General features: G+C 48.2%; 1 protein-coding gene across 1 annotated transcript in view; it reads left to right on the top strand.

The window, feature by feature from the left end:
• Positions 1-753: 753 nt before the first annotated feature.
• Positions 754-22,192, top strand: part of LOC125453823 (collagen alpha-1(XVIII) chain-like) — a 284,767-nt gene continuing 263,328 nt past the window's right edge. The window contains exons 1-2 of the mRNA XM_048533814.2: positions 754-978; positions 1,153-1,241. Of these exons, the coding sequence (XP_048389771.2) occupies positions 965-978; positions 1,153-1,241 (103 nt within the window). The 5' untranslated portion in view covers positions 754-964. The remainder of the gene's footprint in view (positions 979-1,152; positions 1,242-22,192) is intronic.

The following is a 22,192-nucleotide window of genomic DNA, read 5'->3' as shown; positions in this document are numbered from 1 at the left end:
CAGAGACCCTCCCTCTCTCTCTCACACACACACACACACACCCTCTCACACAGACACACACACACACCCTCTCACACACACACACACTTACACACACTCACACACACACCCTCTCACACACACACACTTACACACACTCTCATACACAGACACACACACACATACACACCCAACACACACTCTCACAGACACACACACACATACACACCCCACATACTATCACACACACACTGCCAGAAACACACACCCACACCCCCCCACAAACACACACACCCACGCACACACCTCCCACACACCCACACACACACCACACCACCCCACACACACACCATCCCACACACAGACACACACACACACCCACACACACCCCCCCCACACACATGCCACACCACCCCACACACACAGACACAAACTCATACACACACACACACACCCACACATACACCCAGACACGCGCAGCCACACGCACACATCGAGAAAATAAAACGACAGCTCCTATTTAGACAAGCTGACCTCTTGCTGTGCAGCAGCTCCAGACTAGAGGACCAACAAGAGGGTCGGGGTGTGAGTCCTGAGCAACATTGGGTCACCTTTCCTCACTCAACGTCGGGTCTGCACCGATTAGATTCGACTTCACAGATCCGCAAACCGAACTGAATTGTCTGCGTTGTGGTGCGCGCCCGGCGTTAGGACCCAGGGGATCCCGCAACCCGGAGGAGATGGGGTTAATACTTTTACAGCCCGCCTCCCTCTTTCTCTGCGAGTCTCTTGTATCTTTTTCCGAGCACTTGTTTCCCCTTGAGTCAGCTGTTCAGTTAGGATCAGGCTCCGCGTCTGGGAGAAAACCCCACACCACCGACCACCCCCACCACCCCTCTCCCTACCACCTCTCTCCCCATCCCCTCTCAGCTCCAGTTCTGCTCTGTGCAAAACCTGCCTGCAAGTAGTACTGCGAAAGAAAGTCATGCCTGAGAGGAGGTGAGTTACAGCACTTTTCCTAGGTTTAATGTTGCTTTGATCAGACCTAGCCACACACACACACACACACGCAAAAAGAAAGCCCTTTCCACTCTCCTGCTCAACCTTCCCTGAAACTGAAAATGTGCCTCTGGTGAATTTCAAAGTCAGTTTCTCTGCGTTCCCTTTTTGCAGGTGTTACTGCTGCCGCCGGTGGTGGTGGTGGAAGTCAGCGATATTTGTTGCCCTGTGTCTCGGTATTCCAGGAGTTATTCCAGATCCAGGTAAAAAAAAAACTCGTGTGTGTTTGTGTGAAAGGGCTTGCAATTGTTTAACCGTCTCGCCTCAAACCAAAGATGTCCTGTGTTCGCGGTAAAGCTTAGCAGCTCATCGCTCACTCCGTGCAGGTTTGGGTGTAGCAGCCGAGTTGGATGGGATTTGCAAACAAAAGTTTAGCAATCTGCAGCCTCTTGCAGAGCTTTGTGTTAGCTGTTGGGGAGGGGGGCAGTTGAGCTTGAGTGAGTCTCAACATGCCCTGGTTATCTTCAGCTGCAAGTCTCTCTCTCGCTCAGAAAACACCCCACACCGAATGGAAAATGTTCATTTCTCTACGCTTTGGGAGGATGGACAGATAACGGGAATGCGCGAGAGAGATCTTTCCCGAAATATCTGGTCGGTTTTATTGAATTTCAGATTTTCCACACGATGCTTCAAGATGGAGAGAATAGGAACAGGCCATTCTGGCCAAAGGATAAATGTTGGTATTTATATCCCACACAAGCTTCTCATCCACCTCTGTAGCTTCCTCTGAAATGTAGCACAACTTCTTTGCTGCTGAATCTTACCACTCTCGATAGAGGTTTCTCCTGAATTCCTTACTGGATGTATCAATGACAGTCCCACACTTTAGATTTAATCAGGGCAAGAGACTCCCAGCAGGGCATGCTTGAGGGACATTCCTGAAGAGGTTAGACGTTCCTGTTGACTTGTGGGAATTCCTGGCTCATGACTAGCCCAAATGGAGAAGGTCCTTTGGAGGTGGCCTCACATTGTATCGGGAGACTCTGGAAACAGGACAGTGAGTGGACTTAGGCTCCAGACAGCTCATCATTTACAAGCAGCACCCAGCAACCCCCCCCCCCCCCCCCCACCACCACCACCACATGTGGCAGATTCTGCAGATCACACATTGAGCTTATCCACCATTTCAGAAGCTTTTGCACTGAAGTGGAAGCATTGATTGAATCCTCAGTTGCCAAGGCTTGCTATAAAGGAGACCACATGTGCTCTCACCACCGCCCCCCACCCCAGCCCAGCAGTTTTGTACTCCCTCCCTCACTTGCGCAGGCACCTTCTCTGTACCTACCCCACTCTTAATATTAAAGGTCCCTAAGGTCCCTTAAAGCTTTGTTCCAAAAAGAAGAAAGAGCCTTTGTGATAATTGTTACCTCTGAGTTCAGGTATTCATGTAAATTTCTCATTTTCACACCCTCTCTGTTTTTTTCACACTATGCAGCTGTGTTTGCTGCACTACCTAGGTGCTAATCAGCACCGTCTCATTTGCCATTGCTTTGGAAATCTCTCTCTTGGCTTCATTTGCTAACACTCAGCAGGGGAAGGTCATTGATTCTATGAGAAACTGTGCAGTAGATCTCTCATCAGCTGAGCGTGCCAGCGCAATGTTGAGTTTTGCATTTGATCACCTGTTAATAGATTGACTCAGGGACAAGATGTGAAAGCTTTCATTCTTGGAGTCAAAGAGCTGTACAGCACAGAATCACAGAAACAGATCCTTCGGTCCACTATGTCCGTGCCGACCAGAAATCCTAAATTAATCTAGTCTTATTTGCCAGCATTTGGCCCATATCCCTTTCAACCCTTCCTATTTGTATATCCATCCAGATGCCTTTTAAATGTTGTAATTGTACCATCCACCACTTCCTCTGGCAGCTCATTCAATACACACACCACCCTGTGTATGAAAAAGTTGCCTGTCCCATTTTGTTGCTGATGTGTGTTCTTTAGTGAGGCTGCAGCATGGATGAAAAGCAACTCACGATTAAAGGAGCAGCTCCCAAGCGGGTTCTGTCCATTCTACTTACGGGGATGATGTTTCTCTGATTGGTCAACCCCAAAATAGAATCTACCCATTTTAGACTTTGGAGGGGGAATTAGCCTGCCAACCTCTTATGTTTTGAACCCTGGTCATCTGGTCACTTCTGTTGTGGGTTATGTGCTCTTGCAGTGTAGCAGTTGTCTGGCATTTCTGCTTATGTAACAATGAGACTTAGTTGGAAAGTAGAGATAACTAGGTGTGGAGCTGGAGGAACACAGCAGGCCAAGCAGCATCAGAGGAGCAGAAAAGCTGATGTTTTGGGTTGAGACCCTTCTTCAGTTCCTACTATCTTAGTTGGAAAGTACTTCATTTGATTGAAAAGGGCTTTGGGATTTTCTGAAGTGATGTAAACTGTTCTAGAAATTTAGACTATTTCTTCCTTTTTAGGGAAGCAGATTCCATGATGATGCTCTAAGATCTGATGGTTGACTCTTTCTCTGTCTGTCTGTGTCTCTCTCTGTCCAGTTGCCATGCCTAAAGAGGTTCTTGGTAACATGGACTTCCACGTGTTGGTTCATGATTAGATTTGGCAATATCTGTGCAGTATTTGCTGTTGTCTTCAGGTCTTGGCTGATCAGGAGACTCCCTCACTCTTGCTGCTTGCTGTAGATGTGGTGCAAGGATTTGCAAATTGATAGTCAACTTGCTTGGCCATGGAATGAATGCCCCTTTTTTGACCACTGGGTCTTGCAGTACCCAATGGATAGGAACTTCTGGATGAGAGGTGGAGACACAGTCCAGTTCACCGCAATACCTCCCTGGTGTGACTAACAGTAGACCTGCACTCACTACTTAGGGTTGATCTGGAATACACAATTTTGGCCACTCTCCTTTCATGAGATGTGAATGTGGCTGACCGGGACAGTATTTGTTGCTCGTTCCGAATGGCCCTTCCCAAGGTGTTGATGAGCTGCCACCTTAAACTGCTGCCATCCATCTGATGCAGGCATACCTGCACGGCTGATGGGTAGGGAGTCCTAGCCCTTAGATCTAGCGACCAGTGAAGGAACTCCAATGTATTTCCAAGTCAGGAAGAAGAGTGGCGTTGAGGGGTACTTTGCAAGTGGCAGTGTGTCTGATGCCCCCTCTGACTTTCTGGGCAGTGGTGGTCATGGATTTAGAAGGTGATGAGTAAGCTTCTGCTGCAGTGCCTTCTAAAGACGGTGCCACACTGCTGCCATCTACATCACCGGTGGAAGGGGTAAATAGTGAAGGTGGTAGACGGAGTGTGAATTGAATGGGCTTCTTTGTGTCAAACCTTTCGATTGTCATTGGAGCCGCAGCCGTCCAGGTAATTTGTGCCTTGCAGAATGCAGACCGGCTTTTGGGAGTCAGAAGGTGTACTGTTGTGGGCGCGGGAGCAGCAGGAGAAGGCTCTGTACGTCACATTCCAAAGTTTGCCTATAGTAGAAGTGTGCTTGTCAGAAACTCACGGTGGGTGTGACCTCTGGATGCTCCTGGGTGTAAGAATGTATTAGAGTATGCGCGATTGACGGCTGGCTCTGTTTGCTGGCTGAGATATCTAAAACCAACGGCCTTGAGCTGCTCTCTCTGGCTAATGCAGCAACTCGGATCTGAGCATGTCATTCCGGGCGTGTCCACTTCTAGTACGGGTCTCCATGGTCCTGGTGATGACGGGGTTAGGAGCGAGCCGCTCCTTGTATGGTTACCTGCTGGATTAGCTGGCTTGTTCAAAAATAATGGGACACACGCACTGCCATACTCTTCCCACAGAGCAGCCCGCTCAGCAACAACTTGCATTTACGTTGCACCATCACTGTCATAAAACGACCCGAAGGGGACTTTGCAGGATCTTCATCAGGTTATTTAATGCTGGTCCAAATAAGGAGTTAGGAAGACAACAGATCTGAAGCTTAGACAAAGGGTTAAGGGTTAAGTGCCTTGAGGAGAAGGGTGAAAGGTGCAGAAGTTTCAGGAGCGAATTCCAGAGTTCGGGCCCTTGGCAGCTGGAGACAGACTGCCAACGATGGAGCAATGGAGATTGCGAGCGTGCAAGAAGGCAGGACTTGAGGAATGTAGATGGTGTGCAAGAGTTGACAAGACCACGCAGGTCTTCCTGAAGCAGGGGAAATGGTGAGGAGGAGCCATTGTAGTCAGTGAGCATGGTGAGGTCTTTGAGAGTTGTTTACAGGAGATTGGAGTCATTGGCCTTCCCTCGCAGACAAGGGTAACTTTCTTCCACTCTCAAGGTAAGTTTGCAGATGGCTGCACAGTTGCCTATGTCTACTGCAAACCCTGTTACACTTGGGGCAGAAGGTGGTCGCAGGAAGGGATGGGTGGGGCATCGGTGCGGCAGCGTCCTCCTTTCACGGTTTTTGCCTGGCTTCCGCTTACTGCCGACGGCCAGTCTCGAGGTGATCAATGCCTTCCCAGATGCTCCCCTTCCACCTTGGATGGTCTTGTGCCAGTGATTCCCAGGTGCCTGTGGGAATGCTGCACTTCGCCAGGGAGGCCTTGAGGGTATCACTGAAGTGCTCTCTCTGTCCACCTGGGTCTTGCCTGCCTGCTCAAAGCTGAGAGTAGAATTCCTGCTTGGGGAGTCTCGTGTTGGTCATGCAGATGACGTGCCCAGGCCATTGTAGTCGATCTATGGTGGTCAGTGCCTCAATGCTAGGGATGTTGGCCTGGTCAAGGGTGCTGGTGTTATTCCCAGCGGATTTGCAGGATCTTGCGCAGGCAGCGTTGGTGGTACAGCTCCAGTGCCTTGATGTATCTGCTGTAGATTGGAGTGCGGTGTGCTTGACACACAGGGCTTGGTTAAAGTTATAATACGACGTAACAGAGCTTAGAATAAACTTGTTACTGAGGCTATAGATTCAGTGTACAAACCAGTACAGACTCATGTTCAACAGGCAGCCGTACATAAATACCTTGCCAAAAGATCCACTTGGATTATATTGGAATGTGGCCTTTTCCCCACTATGAATTCAGTTTGTCTGTGTATATCCTCATGGAGATTGTGAATCTTGGCTTATAGGTTAATGGTTGCTGGAGACGATAAAGGGGCACTGAATTGAAAATACTGGCTTTTAACATTGCAACATTAATGGGACTACAGGCAGAAACGTTGGCTCATTGGTAATGTTGCTGGACCAGTAATCCAGAGGCTCAGATTAATTTTCTGGGGATATAAGATTCAAACCCCAGCACAGCAGAAAATAAATCTGGAGATTAATATCAAGCTCGCCTTAGTAATGGTTCGCTAATGACTTTGACGAAAGAAATTTGCCCTGCAGAAATCTACCAGGCCCACAAAAATGTGGCTGACTTTTAACTGCTTTCTGAAGTGTCCTAGCAGGTCACACAGCTTTAAGGCAGTCAGGATCAGCAACAAATACTGGCCTTGCCATTGACACCCACATCCCATGAATGAAGCAAAACAAAAACTGTTAGTCATTCTTTGAAGCAGAAAAGTTAATGGCATAAGCAGCAATTCCTTTTTTTATTCTTTAATGGGAATCTGTAGTTCTGTTCTATCTTGTTGGTCATGTTTCACAATATAAAATGTGTGGAATCATTTTGGGAACTGCTGATTTTTAACAAATGGAATAGAGTGGCTCATACTTCAGTTCCTGTGGTGTTTGGCTGCTTCTCAAGTATTTCGCAGAGAGAGTGAATTGTGGCATTTGTTATATTTTGCTAGGACAGTTGTTACATTTCACTAGCCTCCAAATGCTTATGGAAACAAACATCTTTTTTACGGTTTTGATTCTACTTGCGAGTAACAAGATTATTAGAAGTGAAGTACATCTTACTATATTCCAGAAAGCCAGGTGCTAAAGGATAGAACTGGAGCTAATCTTCTCACAATATATATTTGCAGAAACATATTTCAAGCCTGTGCCCCTCACCCGTACAATGCAGCTTTTGGTTTGTTCCATTTTGTAGAGGCATAAATAAACCCCTAACAACAGCGTAAATTGCTGCTGACCTTCCTTGCCTAAGTTTTGGATATATTCGGAAGGAGTTGCATTTCATTAAAAAAGTTTGCTTTTCATGACCTTTTGGAGTGTCCCACAACATTTTACAGCAGATGAAATACTTTTGATGAAGTCTGTAACTTGGGAAACGTTTAAATAATTTGTGCAAAGCTAACTCTCGCAAACAGCAAAGTGAAAACGATCAGATCATTTTAGCGATGTTAGTTGAGGGATAGAGATTGATCGGAGAGAGGCTCCTTGTTCTTTTTTGAAATAGTGCCCCAGAATCTTTTATACTTTTATCCCAGAGGCAGATGGGGACCTTAGCTTAACGTCTCCCCTGAAAAAAATAATCTGTGCTCTGAATGTAGTTGGAATTTCAGCTTGGATTTTGTGTTTAAAGCCCTTCAAAGACTTGAACCATAAATCTTCTGCTTAACGGGGTACTGAGCCACCTTCATGTGTAAGCTTGTTTGGAAACTGAGGTTCACCCAGTTGTTAGTCTGGGATGCACTGAGGTTAAAAAGTGTAGCATTGACAAAGCTTCTCTTCTGTAGCCCCATCCCTGTGGGTCTAATGACTTTGCTTCTACCTGTACCAAAGGACGTGTTGTTTGAGATTGTCAGCTCTGTGACTGGACATTTCCTGGGAGATATTGTGGAACTGAGTTGCAGGGTGGGGGGTTGGGGTTGGAGTCTGACACAAGTACACTCTAAAGGGAATTACAGACTTGGTTCTACATTGACTGGTCTGTAACCCTTTAGGCAGCAGAAAAGCTCACCAACCCCAGTCCCCTAACCCGGAGGCCAGGTTAAGTAAACTTTTAAATCTCCAGTTCTTCACAAAAGGTGGAGGAAATGTTTACACAGCAAATTCAGTCTAAAGACAGTTCGTTTGAAGATTAAGAAAGGTGTCAAAAATACGTGCTTGGAATAGAAGCCCTACAGTGTGGAAGCAGGCCAGTCAGCCCATCGAGTGTCCGAACAGCACCCTGCCCAGATCATATCCCTGCATTTCCCGTGGCCGGTCCACCTCACCTGCGTATCTTCAGATTGTGGGGAGGAAGCACAAGCCGACACAGGGAGATGCAAATGCATTCGCCCGAGGCTGGGATTGAACCTGGGTCCGTGGCATGGGGAGGCAACAGTGCTAGCCACTGACCCACCTGCCCTTATACCAGCAAATCGCATTCCATTCCACCTGCTGGAGATTGGGTCTGGAGTCACTTTGGGATGAGAGAGGATGACAGCTGGTTCATGTTTCAGCGGTGATGAAATAGAACCATTCCTAATTCTGCAATAGTTCAAGGACTTGCTGCTACAGCCCTGCTCTCTGGTGTGGGTTATGTCTGGCATCACTCCTGGAGTTACCCAGAGAATGGGACACTGAGGCCAGGCTTACACTGTCAGCAGACTGCTAGGCTAACCTCCACCACCCTACCAGCCCCCACCAACAGTTGCTCACAACCTTTACTTCGCTCATATCCCAAAATATGAACGGATAAACCACCCATCCCATTGAAAAAGGCCTGAACCTCATCCATTCAGAGTCCTAGATAACCAAGTGTGAAGCTGGATGAACACAGCAGGCCACGCAGCATCTCAGGAGCACAAAAGCTGACGTTTCGGGCCTATGTCAGCTTTTGTGCTCCTGAGATGCTGCTTGGCCTGCTGTGTTCATCCAGCTCCACACTTTGTTATCTTAGATTCTCCAGCATCTGCAGTTCCCATTATCTTCTCTTTCTCTCCATTCAGAGTCCTCCTGGCTTTAGTTTTGAGTGAAGAGAGATTTGAATTTTAATTGCGTGATGCAGCTCATGATGACCGCTGTTTCTAAAAATCTCCCAGAATGCTTGCTCTGGTCCCTGGGAGATGGATGGATGCTGATCCCTGTTGCAGGAGGGTTGGCAACCCCCATTTCTTTTCAAAATGTCCAGTCCTCCTACCTCTGGAAGCTCAAGATCAAGCCTGGAGATCGCTGACTGACATTGGCTCTCGGCCCGACCCACTGTTTGATTTTAAGATCCTCAAATCCGGTTATGGCCTCAGCAGTCCCAGAACCATTCCCGACTTTGTGCAGTCCTCCAATTCTGGCCTCCCTGCACGTTGCTGGTTTGAATTGTTCCTGCTGTAGCTGGCTGTGTCCCTAAGCTGTCGTACACACTCCCTCAGCCTCTCCACCTCTCTCTCTCTTCCCTTTCTCCTCGAAATTTATCTCATTAGTCAAGCTCATTGCTTGCACCTCCTTACACTATATAAAAGGAGGAGATGGTGTGGTGGCATTATTGCTGGATTGTTGATCCAGGGACCCAGGTATTGCTCTGGGGACTTGGGTTTGAATCCCATCACTGCAGATGGTGGCATTTGAATCCAATAAAATTCTGGAATTAAAAGTCCAATGATGACCATGAAACTATTGTCAGGAAAAACCCACCTGGTTCACTAATGTCCATCTGGGAAGGAAACTGCCATCCTTACCTGGTCTGGCCTACATGTGACTCCAGGCCCACAGCAATGTGGTTGACTCTTAACTGCCCACTGGGCAATTAGGGATGGGGCAATAAATGCTGGCCTAGCCAGTGACGTCCTCAACCAGTGAATGAATAAAACAAAATCTTTTGGGGCACATGGGGGACATTTTGCTACGTGAAAGGTGCTACAGAGATGCAAGTTGTTGCATTGACTGAGAGTAGCAGTTGTACACATTAAACAAATGCAATGCTGAGAGCAGTGACCATTTCCCTTGTGCCTTTCTGCGTTAGCTCTTGCTGCGCTGGGTGTTGTACTGTTAGCTGAGGAGCCATGATTAATCTGTGAAAGGAGAATTCAATGTTACTTCATGAAAGGATTGCTATGTGGAAGGCAGACTTAGCTGACCTCTCCTTATCAGCACAGTCAGGATCACACTTACTGATGGAGTAAATCCCTTTGAGTGAGGCCAGAGATATGTCCTAACTTGCACTAAGAAGGATTACGGCAGCCTTTCCTAAACCTTATAATTCAAAGTTCTCCGCATCTTCAGGAGCCTCAAAAAGATTAATTGTGGCTAAAAGCGGCCGTGTGGGGACATTCATCGAGTCCCCTTGCATTTTTTTAAAAAAATCACTTTTCAAGTGGTTGTACTCCGTTTGACCTGGTTTCGGTAAATGTGTACTTTTTTTTAACGGCCTCCATCTTCACAAACCGATTTATTCCTGTTAACAATAGCCCTTTGTGGCAACGACTGAGGTCATTTGCAGCATCGACATGCACGCTTGGAATGAGCGGAATCGCTCCCCATTGACTGAAACTCCTCCTGGGTGAGTTTTCAAAGTCAGAGTGACCTTCCCTCAGCTCAGAATACTTTCCAATCGGCAGACCCAGCAGTGAGTGCAGTAATCTTGCCATGGAGTACACATGACCATTCACAATCAATTGTTTCTGTTGGATCGGGTCGCCTTGCAGAGCTTCACATTGTTAAAGGGGAGTTGGGATAATGTGGTGTGGGCCCCAAATATCCATTGAGACTTTACTATGTAGGCACCTGAGGAGTGTCACTGAACAAAGAGACCCAGGTTCATAGTTCCTTGAAAGTACAGTCATAGGTAGGCAAGGTGATACAATTGTCTTTATTGGTCAATGCATTGAGTGTAGGAGTTGGAAGATCATGTTGAGGCTGTACATGACATTGGTTAGGCCACTTTTGGTTCAATTTTGGTCTCCCTGCTATAGGAAAGATGTTGTGAAACTTGAAAGGCTTCAGAACAGATTGACAAGAATGTTGCCAGGGTTGGAGGGGTTGGGCTTATAGGGAGAGACTGAATAGGCTGGGGCTATTTTCCCCGGAGCGTTGGAGGCTGAGGGGTGACCTTGTAGGGGTTTGCAAAATCATGAGGGGCATGCATAAGGTGAATAGCCAAGGTCTTTTCCCCAGGGGAGGCGAGTCCCAAACTGGAGAGCATAGGTTTAAGGTGAGCAGGGAAAGATTTAAAAGGGACCTGAGGGACAAACTTTTCACGCAGAGGGTGGTGGGTGGATGGGATGAGCTGCCAGAGGAAGTGGTGGAGGCTGGTACAATTACAACATTTAAAAGGCATCTGATGGGTCTGTGAGTAGGAAGGGTTTAGAGGGAAATGGACCAAATACTGGCAAGTGGGGCTGGATTGGTTTAGGATATCTGGTTGGCATTGATGAATTGGACTGAAGTATCTGTTTCCATGCTGTATGACTCTTTGACTGCTGGGTGCCCTGCTGGGACCCACTGGAGTCAGGGAGTAAGAGTTTTGAGAACATGCATCTACATGTTTGCATTTTGCATTTCCTTAGCACAAAAGAAGTGTCTCAAGGTGCCTGAGGGGTTATCAGACAGAGAACCCTGACGTCAGGCCACCTGGGGAGATGTTAGAAGGGGTGACCGAAAGCGCGCTGGAAGAGGTGGGTTTTAAGGAAGATTGTCGAGGAATGTAGGGAGGTAGATGGGAATTGGGATGGAATTCCAGAGCCTACAGCCCAAATGGCTGAAGGATAGTTGTGAATAGCAGAACAAAGGAAGCTGCCAGAGAGTCAGAATTGCAGGTTGCAGAGCTCTTTGGGCCATGTGTTCTTCTCGAGGCAGTGGGTGAGGCCATGGCGAGATTTGAAAACCAGGGAGAGGATTTACATTTGACGGCAACTTTGGGATGGGGAGCCAGTGTAGGTTGATGGGACTGGTGGGAGTGGGGTGTTGCGGTACGCTGTCTTGGAGTGTGAACTCCATCCATCTTGTAAGAAACTGTTACCCTGGCATTTGTTAGCAAGAAATCGCTGAATTCCCTGTGACACAAGGCCTAGCTGGGCCACCAGAACCCCTTTCAGATATGTGGTTGATGTACAGTGCCTTCCCTGCCTCAAAGATTGAGTCAAGCTGCAGGACTTGGAGGGCTTTGGAAAGTGCCAAGTGCCTTTCTGTCGCTGCCAAGCAGCTCTCTCATCAACCTGTAAATCCTACAATCGGGCTGTACCAGTGTCTCCTGTGGAGTGGAATCGCACCCCCTACAGGCTCTGGTGACAGGCTGGGTGACCTGTTCTAGGATAACGTTACCATGGCAACAGACAAAAGCACAGGCTTTTTGTCTGTCTCATGTGCCCCTAAGCCCGGGAAAATCTCCAACAAGTCTAAGTAAGCATTCCTTTTGAATCATTCACCCCCTCCTCCCTCCTGTTCATTCCTAAAAAAAGACGCGCGAGTCGACTGTGTAGATCTTCCTCATTTATCAGCAAACCAGCCAGAGGTTCAGCTTTGACCGCCCAGCCTCCCTGTTCCCAGCTTTGCATCCCTCGCCGGAGATGGGGGGAGAAAACGAGCTGAAATATTTCCGCCTCTATCGGCAGATATGTCAGGTTCGGGGCTGACAGGGGAGTCTGAGGCAGTTAACAGCCTCCTTTCCATCAGTGAGGCTTTTCAATGCTGCCGACGAAAATTCCTAACTTTTTTTTACCCCAGGACCCATCCGCTTGTTGCAGCTGGGTGGTCAGATAAGGACATTGACAGCTTAAATCTGTCAGGGGCCTCTGTCTCTCTTTTATTTTTTGAAAAGCTTTGTTATGTGTGCGTATCGCACATATTCCACCTCCACACAGCTGTCAGCTCGGAGCTACCTTGGGAGACGCGCTGCCTCTCAGAGCACCGACCGCCTTTCTCACCTCCATCCCACACTTGCTGACATTTAGGGGATGGGCACATAGTGTTAGCTGGAGGTCTCCAGTCTGAGTCCCAGCTCCTGAATCTTGACCGCACTCCCCAGGCCTGTCTTTACCTCCCCAGCCAGCTTCGCAATGGCAGCCCCCAGTTCCAGGACTTCGTAGCACCACGGGGCCTGGCTGCCTGGAGAGATGGGGTCTCGGTTGGGCAGTTCACCCATGCGGTGGACTGTGTGTGGCATTTCGTCAGCCAAGCCTGATGCTTGCTCAAGTCTCTCTTTTTATCTCTCTGCCTCCTCTCCTCTCTCTTTCTCTCTCCCCTTCTCTCTATCTCTATCTTCCCCTCCTCTCTCTCTTTCTCTATCTCTCCCCCCCTTCGGTTGGGCCGAAGGGCCTGCTTCCACACTGTAGAGAATCTAATCAATCTAATCTAATTTCTCTTTGTCTATCTCTCTCCCACTTTCTCCCCCCTCTTTTTCTCTCTCTCTGTCCCCCCTCTTCCCTCTCTTTCTCTATCTCTCCCTCTCCCCCCTCTCCTCCCTCTCTATCTCTCTCTCCCCACCACCTATCTCGAGTCGTGACTTCTGTTCCATGCCCTTCTGATATCTTGGAGGTGATATCATGTAGCTGCAGCCAACTTCAAACGGAGCGAACTGCCGGGGGTTGGGGACGGGAACGGGGAAAGAAGGGATTTTTACGATGCCGGAGTTTTGTCGACGTGAAGGCGGCTGAGAGAAGTTAGTTTGTCCGGCTCTGGACAGCTGGTGGGTCACCAAAGGGAATTAAGCGTGGCTGCTTCTGACCTCGGAGCCTGCTACCGCAGATGACTGGTGGTAACAAGGTGTAGAGCTGGATGAACACAGCAGGCCAAGCAGCATCAGGGGAGCAGAAAGGCTGACATTTCAGGCCTAGACCCTTCTTCCATTTCTGAAGAAGGCCCAAAACGTCAGCCTTCCCGCTCCTCTGATGCTGCTTGGCCTGCTGTGTTCATCCAGCTCTACACCTTGTTACCTCGGATTCTCCAGCATCTGCAGTTCCTGCTATCTCTGACTGTTTGTTGATGTTTGTATTAATCCCCACTGTGCAAACTGAGCTGCGCCGAGTCCCCCAGTCCCCCCTTTTGGGTTCCTTCTCGATCTGTTTGAAGCTCTCCAGCAGCATCATTGCAGCACTGAACTAAACCTTGGCAAGAATCAACCTGCATTTTTATTTGGAGAGGGGGGAACACAAAAGTGTAGTCAGGATGGGAACGAAACAGAGAGGTGCCACCCAACCTGACCTACTCTTGTGTGTTAGCAGACGGCGCCTTTTATTTCCAGTCCCCCAACCAACAACGAGAGCTTGCATTTATGTGGTGCCTTTACCAACCACCCACCGCATCAGGACACCTCGCGGGAGTGTTACCCGTGGTCCTGCTCCTCTCTGATGCTGCTTGGCCTGCTGTGTTCATCCAGCTCCACACCTTGTTATCTCGGTGAATTTAATATGACAGGCGCTGGGAAGGAAATGTTGCAGCAGTTAGCCAAAGAGGCAAGGCACACGGACTGAGGCAGGGAGGGAATTCCAGAGCTTTGGAACGAGACCAGCGCCAAGTGGAAGCTGGGACGGAGCTGGCTGACAGGCTGGTGCCTGTTCAACGTGACTCTGGGAGGACCTTCACAGGCCTTTTTCGCTTCTCGATGCCTCTCAGTCTGCAGCTGAGGGAGCCTCATGTCAGTGCAAGCCCATTGATTGAAGCAGGCCCGACCAGCGCAGTTTCCTGTCACGGGAACTTGTAACCATATCCTCTGCAGGCTAGTCTTAGCTTGACTGCGGTCGGGAAGGAAATTTTCCTCTTGGTGATTCGGGGAGCTGACCGACCACTGCTGGCTCGCACTGTGCCCAGCCAGAACGCTGCTGGAGGGATCCGGGGCAGAGACACTGCTTGAAGAGAGCTCTCAGCGTGGACTATTTCCCCAAAGGTTCCCCTGATCTCTGCTGTCCCTGACTGCAATCTGAGCGTTCCTGCTCGGTGATATACGGGCAAACATTGGTACCTGAGGGTTCATTCCTCCCTCTCCGAAGTGAGCTGGCCTTTCTGCTGGCAATCGCGCAGGATCGGCGTGTGTCTGCTGGCGATCCCAGGGTAGGGTGGAGAGCGCACATATTGTGTGGGAGCGGGCGGAAGCTGCCCCTCCTTATTGCAGGGCAACAACGCAGCCCTGAACGATCACTCCGGAGAGCTGCCCTCCCAGAGGTTGGTCTTCGCTGCCCCGCTGTTTGCCTGTGACAGGGACAGACCTCCTGTCATTGTGAAGGATTTTGAAGAAGCTGTTCGCGCAGCGCAGGTTTTAAATGGACCTTGTATTTCAGGGCAGTCAACCTGTCATTGTTACTGCATTCTCCGTGGAAGTGAGGGACTGCTGTCGCTGTGTGGGTTCTCCTGTGTGCAATGTGACTGAAATGCACGTGACAACCCAGCTCCAGCATCTGCAGTTCCTATTACCTCTGATGCAAAGATAGTTTGTCATCGCTGTCGTCCTTTACGCCACAAACCAGTGGAGGGGAAATTTAACCCTCTTCGTTTAACTTGCCGGCACAGTTTGCACTCTGTCAGAGCGAGTCCCCATTACTGGAGCAGAAACTTTGGAAAACCTTCCCTTCCCTGCTCTTGTCTCCAGACAGCAACCGAACCAAGTCAGTGCAAAGGGTCAGCAGAAATTAGCACCAATAACGACGCAGGCAACGTGATAGCTCAGACAGTGCTTCAATCCTAATGTGATCGTGCCCACTGCTTCATACACTCAATGTGTGCTACACCCTAGCATCACAGAAAGACACAAGACAGTTAGTGTGATCACCCTGTGGGCTCCAGCCTTCCAACAGCAACATTCTGCTGCTTTTGCCTGGCCCAGGAGGAAGATCTCTGGGCTGACTGTGTCCCTCTGCACAGGCTTGGTGGCTCCCCAAGTGGTTAGCAGAGCTGGGCCAAAGTATCAACAAGAGTGGGTGAGCTGGCCGCCAGCGGGGAGCCATGGAGGTTGGTACAGGGAGGGTTACTGCAACCACTCGCTCCAAGTCACCCATGGCTTTGAGTGGCGGCAAAAATCAGGTGAACACCAAAAGTTGTGGCAAGGAGGGAGTCAATGATCAGCCAAATTAGGACAGACAGTTAGAATCTGTTTCCTTTGGTGGTGGGGAGGGGAAGGTCAGATGAATTGAAGCCCCCAGGTGGCCTGGCTACATGAGGAAGCCCACCCTGTCACTTAGGGAAGCCTGGCACCCTCAACCATCCCAATCCTACCCAGCTTGAGAAAGCCGTTGAGCCCAATGGTTAGTTTGAAGTCTGAACTTAATACCTCTTTATAGGGAGGGGAGGGTAGAGTAAGGTTCACAATAACCAGCGCAGTTAAATGGAGTTAAAACACAGACCGTCTGTGGTCCGAATGGTGAAACAGGCTTGAGGGACCAAATGGACTTCTCCTCTTTCTCATTCAGGCAACTCTGGAATTTGGATCACATTGAGTCCCCATGTGTATGTTGCTTGGAACAAACCCCTTCTGTTCGCATTACAGTGCCCAACCTGGTTGGCCCTACCTGTTCCTGAAGGACCCTTCTTCCTGTCACCTCTCAGCAACCCCTCATCAGAGAGCATCCTTCCCAGACTGGATAACTGACAATCTGTCAGTAATCCGGCTTGCTGAAAAGGGAGACGTGTTGTTGAAGCTCTCATGGGGACAGATGTGAGAATTTCAAATGTTAAATGGCCAGGACAATTTCTACAAGCATTATGGCTAAAAGGTGCTGAGTAATCAGGCAAAGCCTTGTGCCTTTTGTTTAAAAATTACCTTGCAGCCTGGTGAACTTACCATAGGTACACTCTCTCAGTGGCAATACACTGGCCAGTCTTGGTTAACTTGCCAACCATGCTATTATTTGTCCAGATAAACAAGACTTAAAACTTTGATAACAAGCCTCTCAATTCATCACCTTGAGTTGCCCTGAAATGCTTCCCAGCCAATCTTTGGAGCGTGGTTAACATTGGAAGCCAATTTGCACACAGCAATCTCCCACAAACCGATAATAACCAAATGCTTGGGGCTTGGATCGCCAGCATTGGAAACACATTCAGAAAAGATTCATCAGACTCATTCTGGAATTGAAGGTTTTTTTTCAGTAAGGTTGGGTAGGTTAGGCTGATTTTATTTCATTGGGGTTTATAAGAATGAGAGGTGACCTTAGTGAGACGTGTGAGGCTCTGAGGGGGCTTGATGGTGCGGATGCTTTGAGGACATTTCCCTTCGTGGGCACATCTGGAACAAGGGGGCAGAATTTTCAAAATTTTGAGAGGGGTGTGGTTTCCAAAAGAGAAATGAAGAATTTCTCCTCTGCTAGTGTGTGGAATTCTCTTCTCCTAAAGTCATTCAAGGCTAAGTCAAACAGATTTTTGGAGTCCAGGATTAAGAGGGGCACAGAAGGAAGTCAATATAAGGGTACAATTAGAGGAGCCATGAGCCCACTGAATGGCAAGCAGGCTTAAGGGGCTGAATGGCCTACTCCTGCTGCTTCTTATTTTCTAATATGAATATTGGTTAGGATCATTCAAAAGTACTCAATTGGTTACAAAACTCCTCTGCTGTCCTTACATAGGGTCATATCTTTACCATCTGCTGAAAGAGGACCTGGGTTTAACATCTCATCTGAAAGACAACAGTGTGCCTCTTCCCTCCCCACCTCCCACCTCGGTACTCCGCTAGCGTTTCAGCATTGATTGTGCGTTCAAACCCTCTAACTCTCACACACAAACAAGCAGCAATATTTTTTCTCAGCGGCGATTAAAATCTGTCTTTTCGAAGTGTTAGACGAGAATCACATCCAGTCTTTTTTTTTGCAAAACCTCATTCTTCCTGTGTGAAGTTGGGGAGCTAACAAAGGTTTACTAAACCATGAAAGCATTCTTCTTTGACAAACAAAAAACCCAAGTCAGCGCTTTTATGTGGCCTTGTGGCCGAAACCAACTTGTTGCCTCCTAAAGGAATTAATGCAGATGCTTCACATTCTTATGAGCCAAAGGGTGAAAGAGAAACAGAATCCCCGGGAGACGCAGCAATTTGGAGGTTACATTTAAGTTGTCAGTCTTTGCTGATGACTCTTTCTAGTGGGATCAGAAAGGTCTCCCGACCACAATGATCCTGTTCGTCTGCCTGCGTATATTCTCTGGGGAGTTTAGCATAGCCAAACCACCCTAACCTTTCGACTGTGGGAGGATATTCAGAGCACCCGGAGCGAACCCACGTAGACACTGGGAGAATGTGCAAACTCCACACAGTGACAGTATGGACCGAGCCAGGCTAAACCCATGTCATTTCAGGACAATGGAATTCTACGTCCTGCCCAGCTCAGGCCAATTTTCTCCAATATTGCAGTTGCACAAGGAAACAGAAATCATCGGTAAAACACATGCACTCTCTCCCTCTGATAATAAAATGTGAGGCTGGATGAACACAGCAGGCCAAGCAGCATCTCAGGAGCACAAAAGCTGACGTTTCGGGCCTAGACCCTTCATCATTGTGCTCCTGAGATGCTGCTTGGCCTGCTGTGTTCATCCAGCCTCACATTTTATTATCTTGGAATCTCCAGCATCTGCAGTTCCCATTATCTCTGACACTCTCTCCCTCTGTCTCTCTGAATGCCCTGCTTGGCTGCAAATGGGATGTGAGTCCTGTGCACACTGTAAGACTGTAAAGGGGTGGCACAGAGCCTCACGGTGCCAGGGACCTGGGTTCAATTCCACTCTCAGGTGACTGTCTGTGTGGAGTTTGCACGTTCTCCCCGTGCCTGCATGGGTTTCCTCCGGGTGCTCTGGTTGCCTCCCACAGTCCAAAGGTGTGCAGGCTAGGTGGACTGGCTGTGCTAAATTGCCCGTAGTGTTCAGGGACGTGTGGGCTAGGTTTATCAGTCATGGGAGATGCAGGGTTACATGGATAGGTGTGGGTCTGGGTGGGAAGATCTTCAGAGGGTCAGTGTGGTCTTGATGGGCCGAGTGGCCTGCTTCCACATTATAGGGGTTTGGTGAAATAGGGACAGGAGTAGTCTGCTTGGCCATTCAATGCAATTATGGCTGATCTTACACTCTTCACATCCACTTTCCTACATTTTCGCAACCATGGATTCCTGGACTGATCAAGAATCTATCTCGGACTTAAATGCACACAAGGACTCTATCCCACAGATCTCTGCAGCATGGAGTTCGAAAGACTCTTAACCCTCTGAGGAATGAAATTCCTCCTCATCTCTGTCTTAAACTGTTGTCCCTTAATTCTGAAACTTTGCCCTCTGGTCCTAGACTCTTCCATGAGTGGAAATATCCTCTCAGCATTTACCTCGTCTATCCCCATACTAATCCAATATGTTTCAATGAAATCCCCTCTCCTTCTTCTAAACCCCTGTGAGTAGATTCCCAGCCTGTTTAGCCTTTGTTCCTGAGACAATCCCTACAAAGCGGGGATCATCCGAGTGAAGCCAGCATTTTTGTTGTATTGTGAGATTCACAGCAACAGGTTTCAGTGACCAGAAGTACATACTGGAAACAGTAAGAGAGGACGGTTTTATCTGGAGCCCTACAGAGCCGGGCTCCTGTTCCAGGTGATCTGACGTTGCTGTGACGTGACTGCTTTTGCACGCTCCCAGCAGCTCTCCTTAATGTAAAGGTGTAACTCCCTTTTACTCCACATCTCCTTCTCTTCCACCCAAGTCGTTTACACCACCATAGCCTAGGCACTGACATTTCACTCTGTTATTCTACGTCCCCCCCATCCACGTGGCTCTGTTCTCTTGAAGTATTCATCACTATCGGTGTCGTCCAAAAGGATGTGGAAGCGTGGGGCCATTTATTATAACCGTTCTGTTGGAGGGGAACACACCGATGGAGTGGACTGGCATGGTAGGTTCTGATGAGGCTGTGACACTCAGCAAGAACCTGGCTGTAACTGCAGTGAAGACCAATTGATGAAGAACTGACTTAAAGTAGAGCACTTCGGGGACTTTAATGATCACAACCTCATGAAAAGGAGGGCAAGCAAATGAAATCTTTGCTCCCCTTCCCTTCTGCTTTATTCTCTGATCTAAGGATCTCAGTGAAATGAAGAATAGAGATTGCTGTGAAGATATTCCAGAGGTGAGGACATGAAGACTTCTGTCCTACGTTGGGGGTAGGAATTTTTCTCGTGGTACCTTTTCCACACTTGCTGTTGACTTGCAGGTAATGACATCGCAGGGACTCCCTGAGAAATTAGGACTGCACCATCATCAACAACAGGATAAACTGCTGGAGCAGGGTCTATAAGACATTACAGTGGGACAGTATACTGCCTGTAGATTTACTTGAAGGATTACTGTGGAAACTTTGCTTCCCAGCTGGGGTCTGGCCTTCTCTTCTCAGACAATTTTCTTCACCGAACCTCAGCCGCATCTCTTTGGCATGTTCTATGAAATTCAGACAGCTTTACATTACCGTTACCTTCTTCGAGAGAAGATTGATTCTCTCCAAAAGAGGCTGCTCACGTCCAAAGGGAGGGAGACTTCAGTCCACAAACAACCTTAGCAGGGAATTCCTTCTTTGTAACTAGATGCTGAAAGACCAAGCCAAGGTCCGGAAAGCCCACTGGAAATGGCCAGAGCCTTCTTTGCCAGTTTTCTTCCTAACCATTTGTAACTCTATCTTCAGGGAAATAAAAGTCTGCCCCACCATCTCATAAATATTAGGACTGAAGTGTACATAATAAACAGTGATTCTTGGCACCCTGAGTCGACATTGATGTCTTTGGCGTCTTCGAACTGAAGAATAATTAAACCTAACCAGGATGTCGCGCTTGATAAAGAATCACAATGATTAGGAGCGACATTAAGATCTGTGCAATCTCTTTTCCATTATCATGCACGAGAAACGAGACACGAGGAAGAGTTAGACAGACGGATGGGAGAAGTTTGGGGCTGCTCTGGAGGAGCAGAGGTTGAGAGGTGATTTGAGCGACAGCACTTTTCAAAATCATGGAAGGTCTGGGCAGAGCGGAGAAGGGGAAAGCCACTCTCCCCCTGCCGAGAAGGGGAGGCTTTGAAGTAAGGTGATGGCCTAGTGGAAGTAATGGAAACATGAGGGGAATCATTTCACATGTGGTGAGAGTTTGATTTCGGATGCACTATCCAAGAAATTGGTGGAGGCCGATTTCAATTACAACGAGCCTATTGTATGATAACGTTCCTGAAGGTTAGAACTGGGAATCCCTAGGGGTCAATACTATCAAAAATGCCCTGCTCTTCCAACCCTCACCATCCCTCCCCCAACCAGAAGTAAAAACCTGAATAGTTGGGCCTGAGAGCCATTAGTTATACAGCAAATCTGAAGAAGACTAGATATTTTCCGGGGAATTTAATGGGCCCCCTCAAAACCATGGTGGGGCCGAGAGCTATGGGTTTTAGTGGCAGAATGGCTGGTAACCTCAGGACACCAGTTATAAGATAACAGGAAAAAATTGTTCCAAGGGGGGATAAAATTTGTAGAAGTGGTGGATGGAATGCAGTACCAAAAAGGCTGGAGGGGAAGCAGATTCATTGGGAACTTGAGAAACATTGGGAAAATACAGGCGGTGTGAGACTGATTGAAAGAGCTACCCTCATCTAAGCTAGCACAGGCATGTGGGCTGAGTAGCCTCCTCCTTTGCTGTCATTTTGGTCCGAACCTCTAAGATTTCTTTATCTCCTGCGTGTTCATCTGATCTTCCCATCGACCTGTTTTTCAAACTTGAGCAAGAGCACCCCTCTGCTACATCGCAGTGAGGTGCATGTACCCACATTATCAACACAGGGTGGGAACACCCAGCTTAACATTTGCCCCAGTAAGAGCAGACTAACCTGCACTCCGTAGATCCAAGGTTCAGGAAAAGATAAACAGTCCTGTGTCGAAGGGTTGTGAAATAGATGGCAGCTGAGAAACAATCATCATGGCCTGTCGATGGGTCTCCTTTGTATCTGAAGCCATGGATAATTCTCTATCCGAGAACCTGAACCTGAAGCCAAGGGTATTTGGGGAGAGAAGAGCAGGGCAGTGGTCTCTACTGTGGATCCATCTACCTTTAGAGGATTGAGGGACAATTCATTGAGTGTTGAATCCCTACAATGTGACAGCCATTCAATGCAATTAAATTCATACCCATCTCAGCGGGAAGGCAAAGTCTTCCATTCATATTGACTGGAAAGACCGGGACTTTTTTCATTGCAGCATTGGAAGTTGAGGGGTGACCTTACTGAGGTTCACAAATCCATGTGGGGCATTGATATGGTGAATGACAAGGGTCTTTTCTCTGGGGAGGGGGAATTTGAAGCGAGGGTGCATATGTTTAAGGTGAGAGGAGAAAGATTTGTGAAGGACATGAGGAGCAACTTTATTCTTTACAGAGTGCGGTTGGTGTGTGGAATGAACTGCCAGAAGAAGTTGTGGGTACGGATTTAGTTACAACCTTTAAAGAACATTTGGATAAGTTCAT

The sequence above is a fragment of the Stegostoma tigrinum genome, chromosome 7, assembly GCF_030684315.1.
Source record: "Stegostoma tigrinum isolate sSteTig4 chromosome 7, sSteTig4.hap1, whole genome shotgun sequence".
NCBI classification, from domain to species: domain Eukaryota; kingdom Metazoa; phylum Chordata; class Chondrichthyes; order Orectolobiformes; family Stegostomatidae; genus Stegostoma; species Stegostoma tigrinum.
This window is presented reverse-complemented; position numbering and strand designations above follow the sequence as displayed.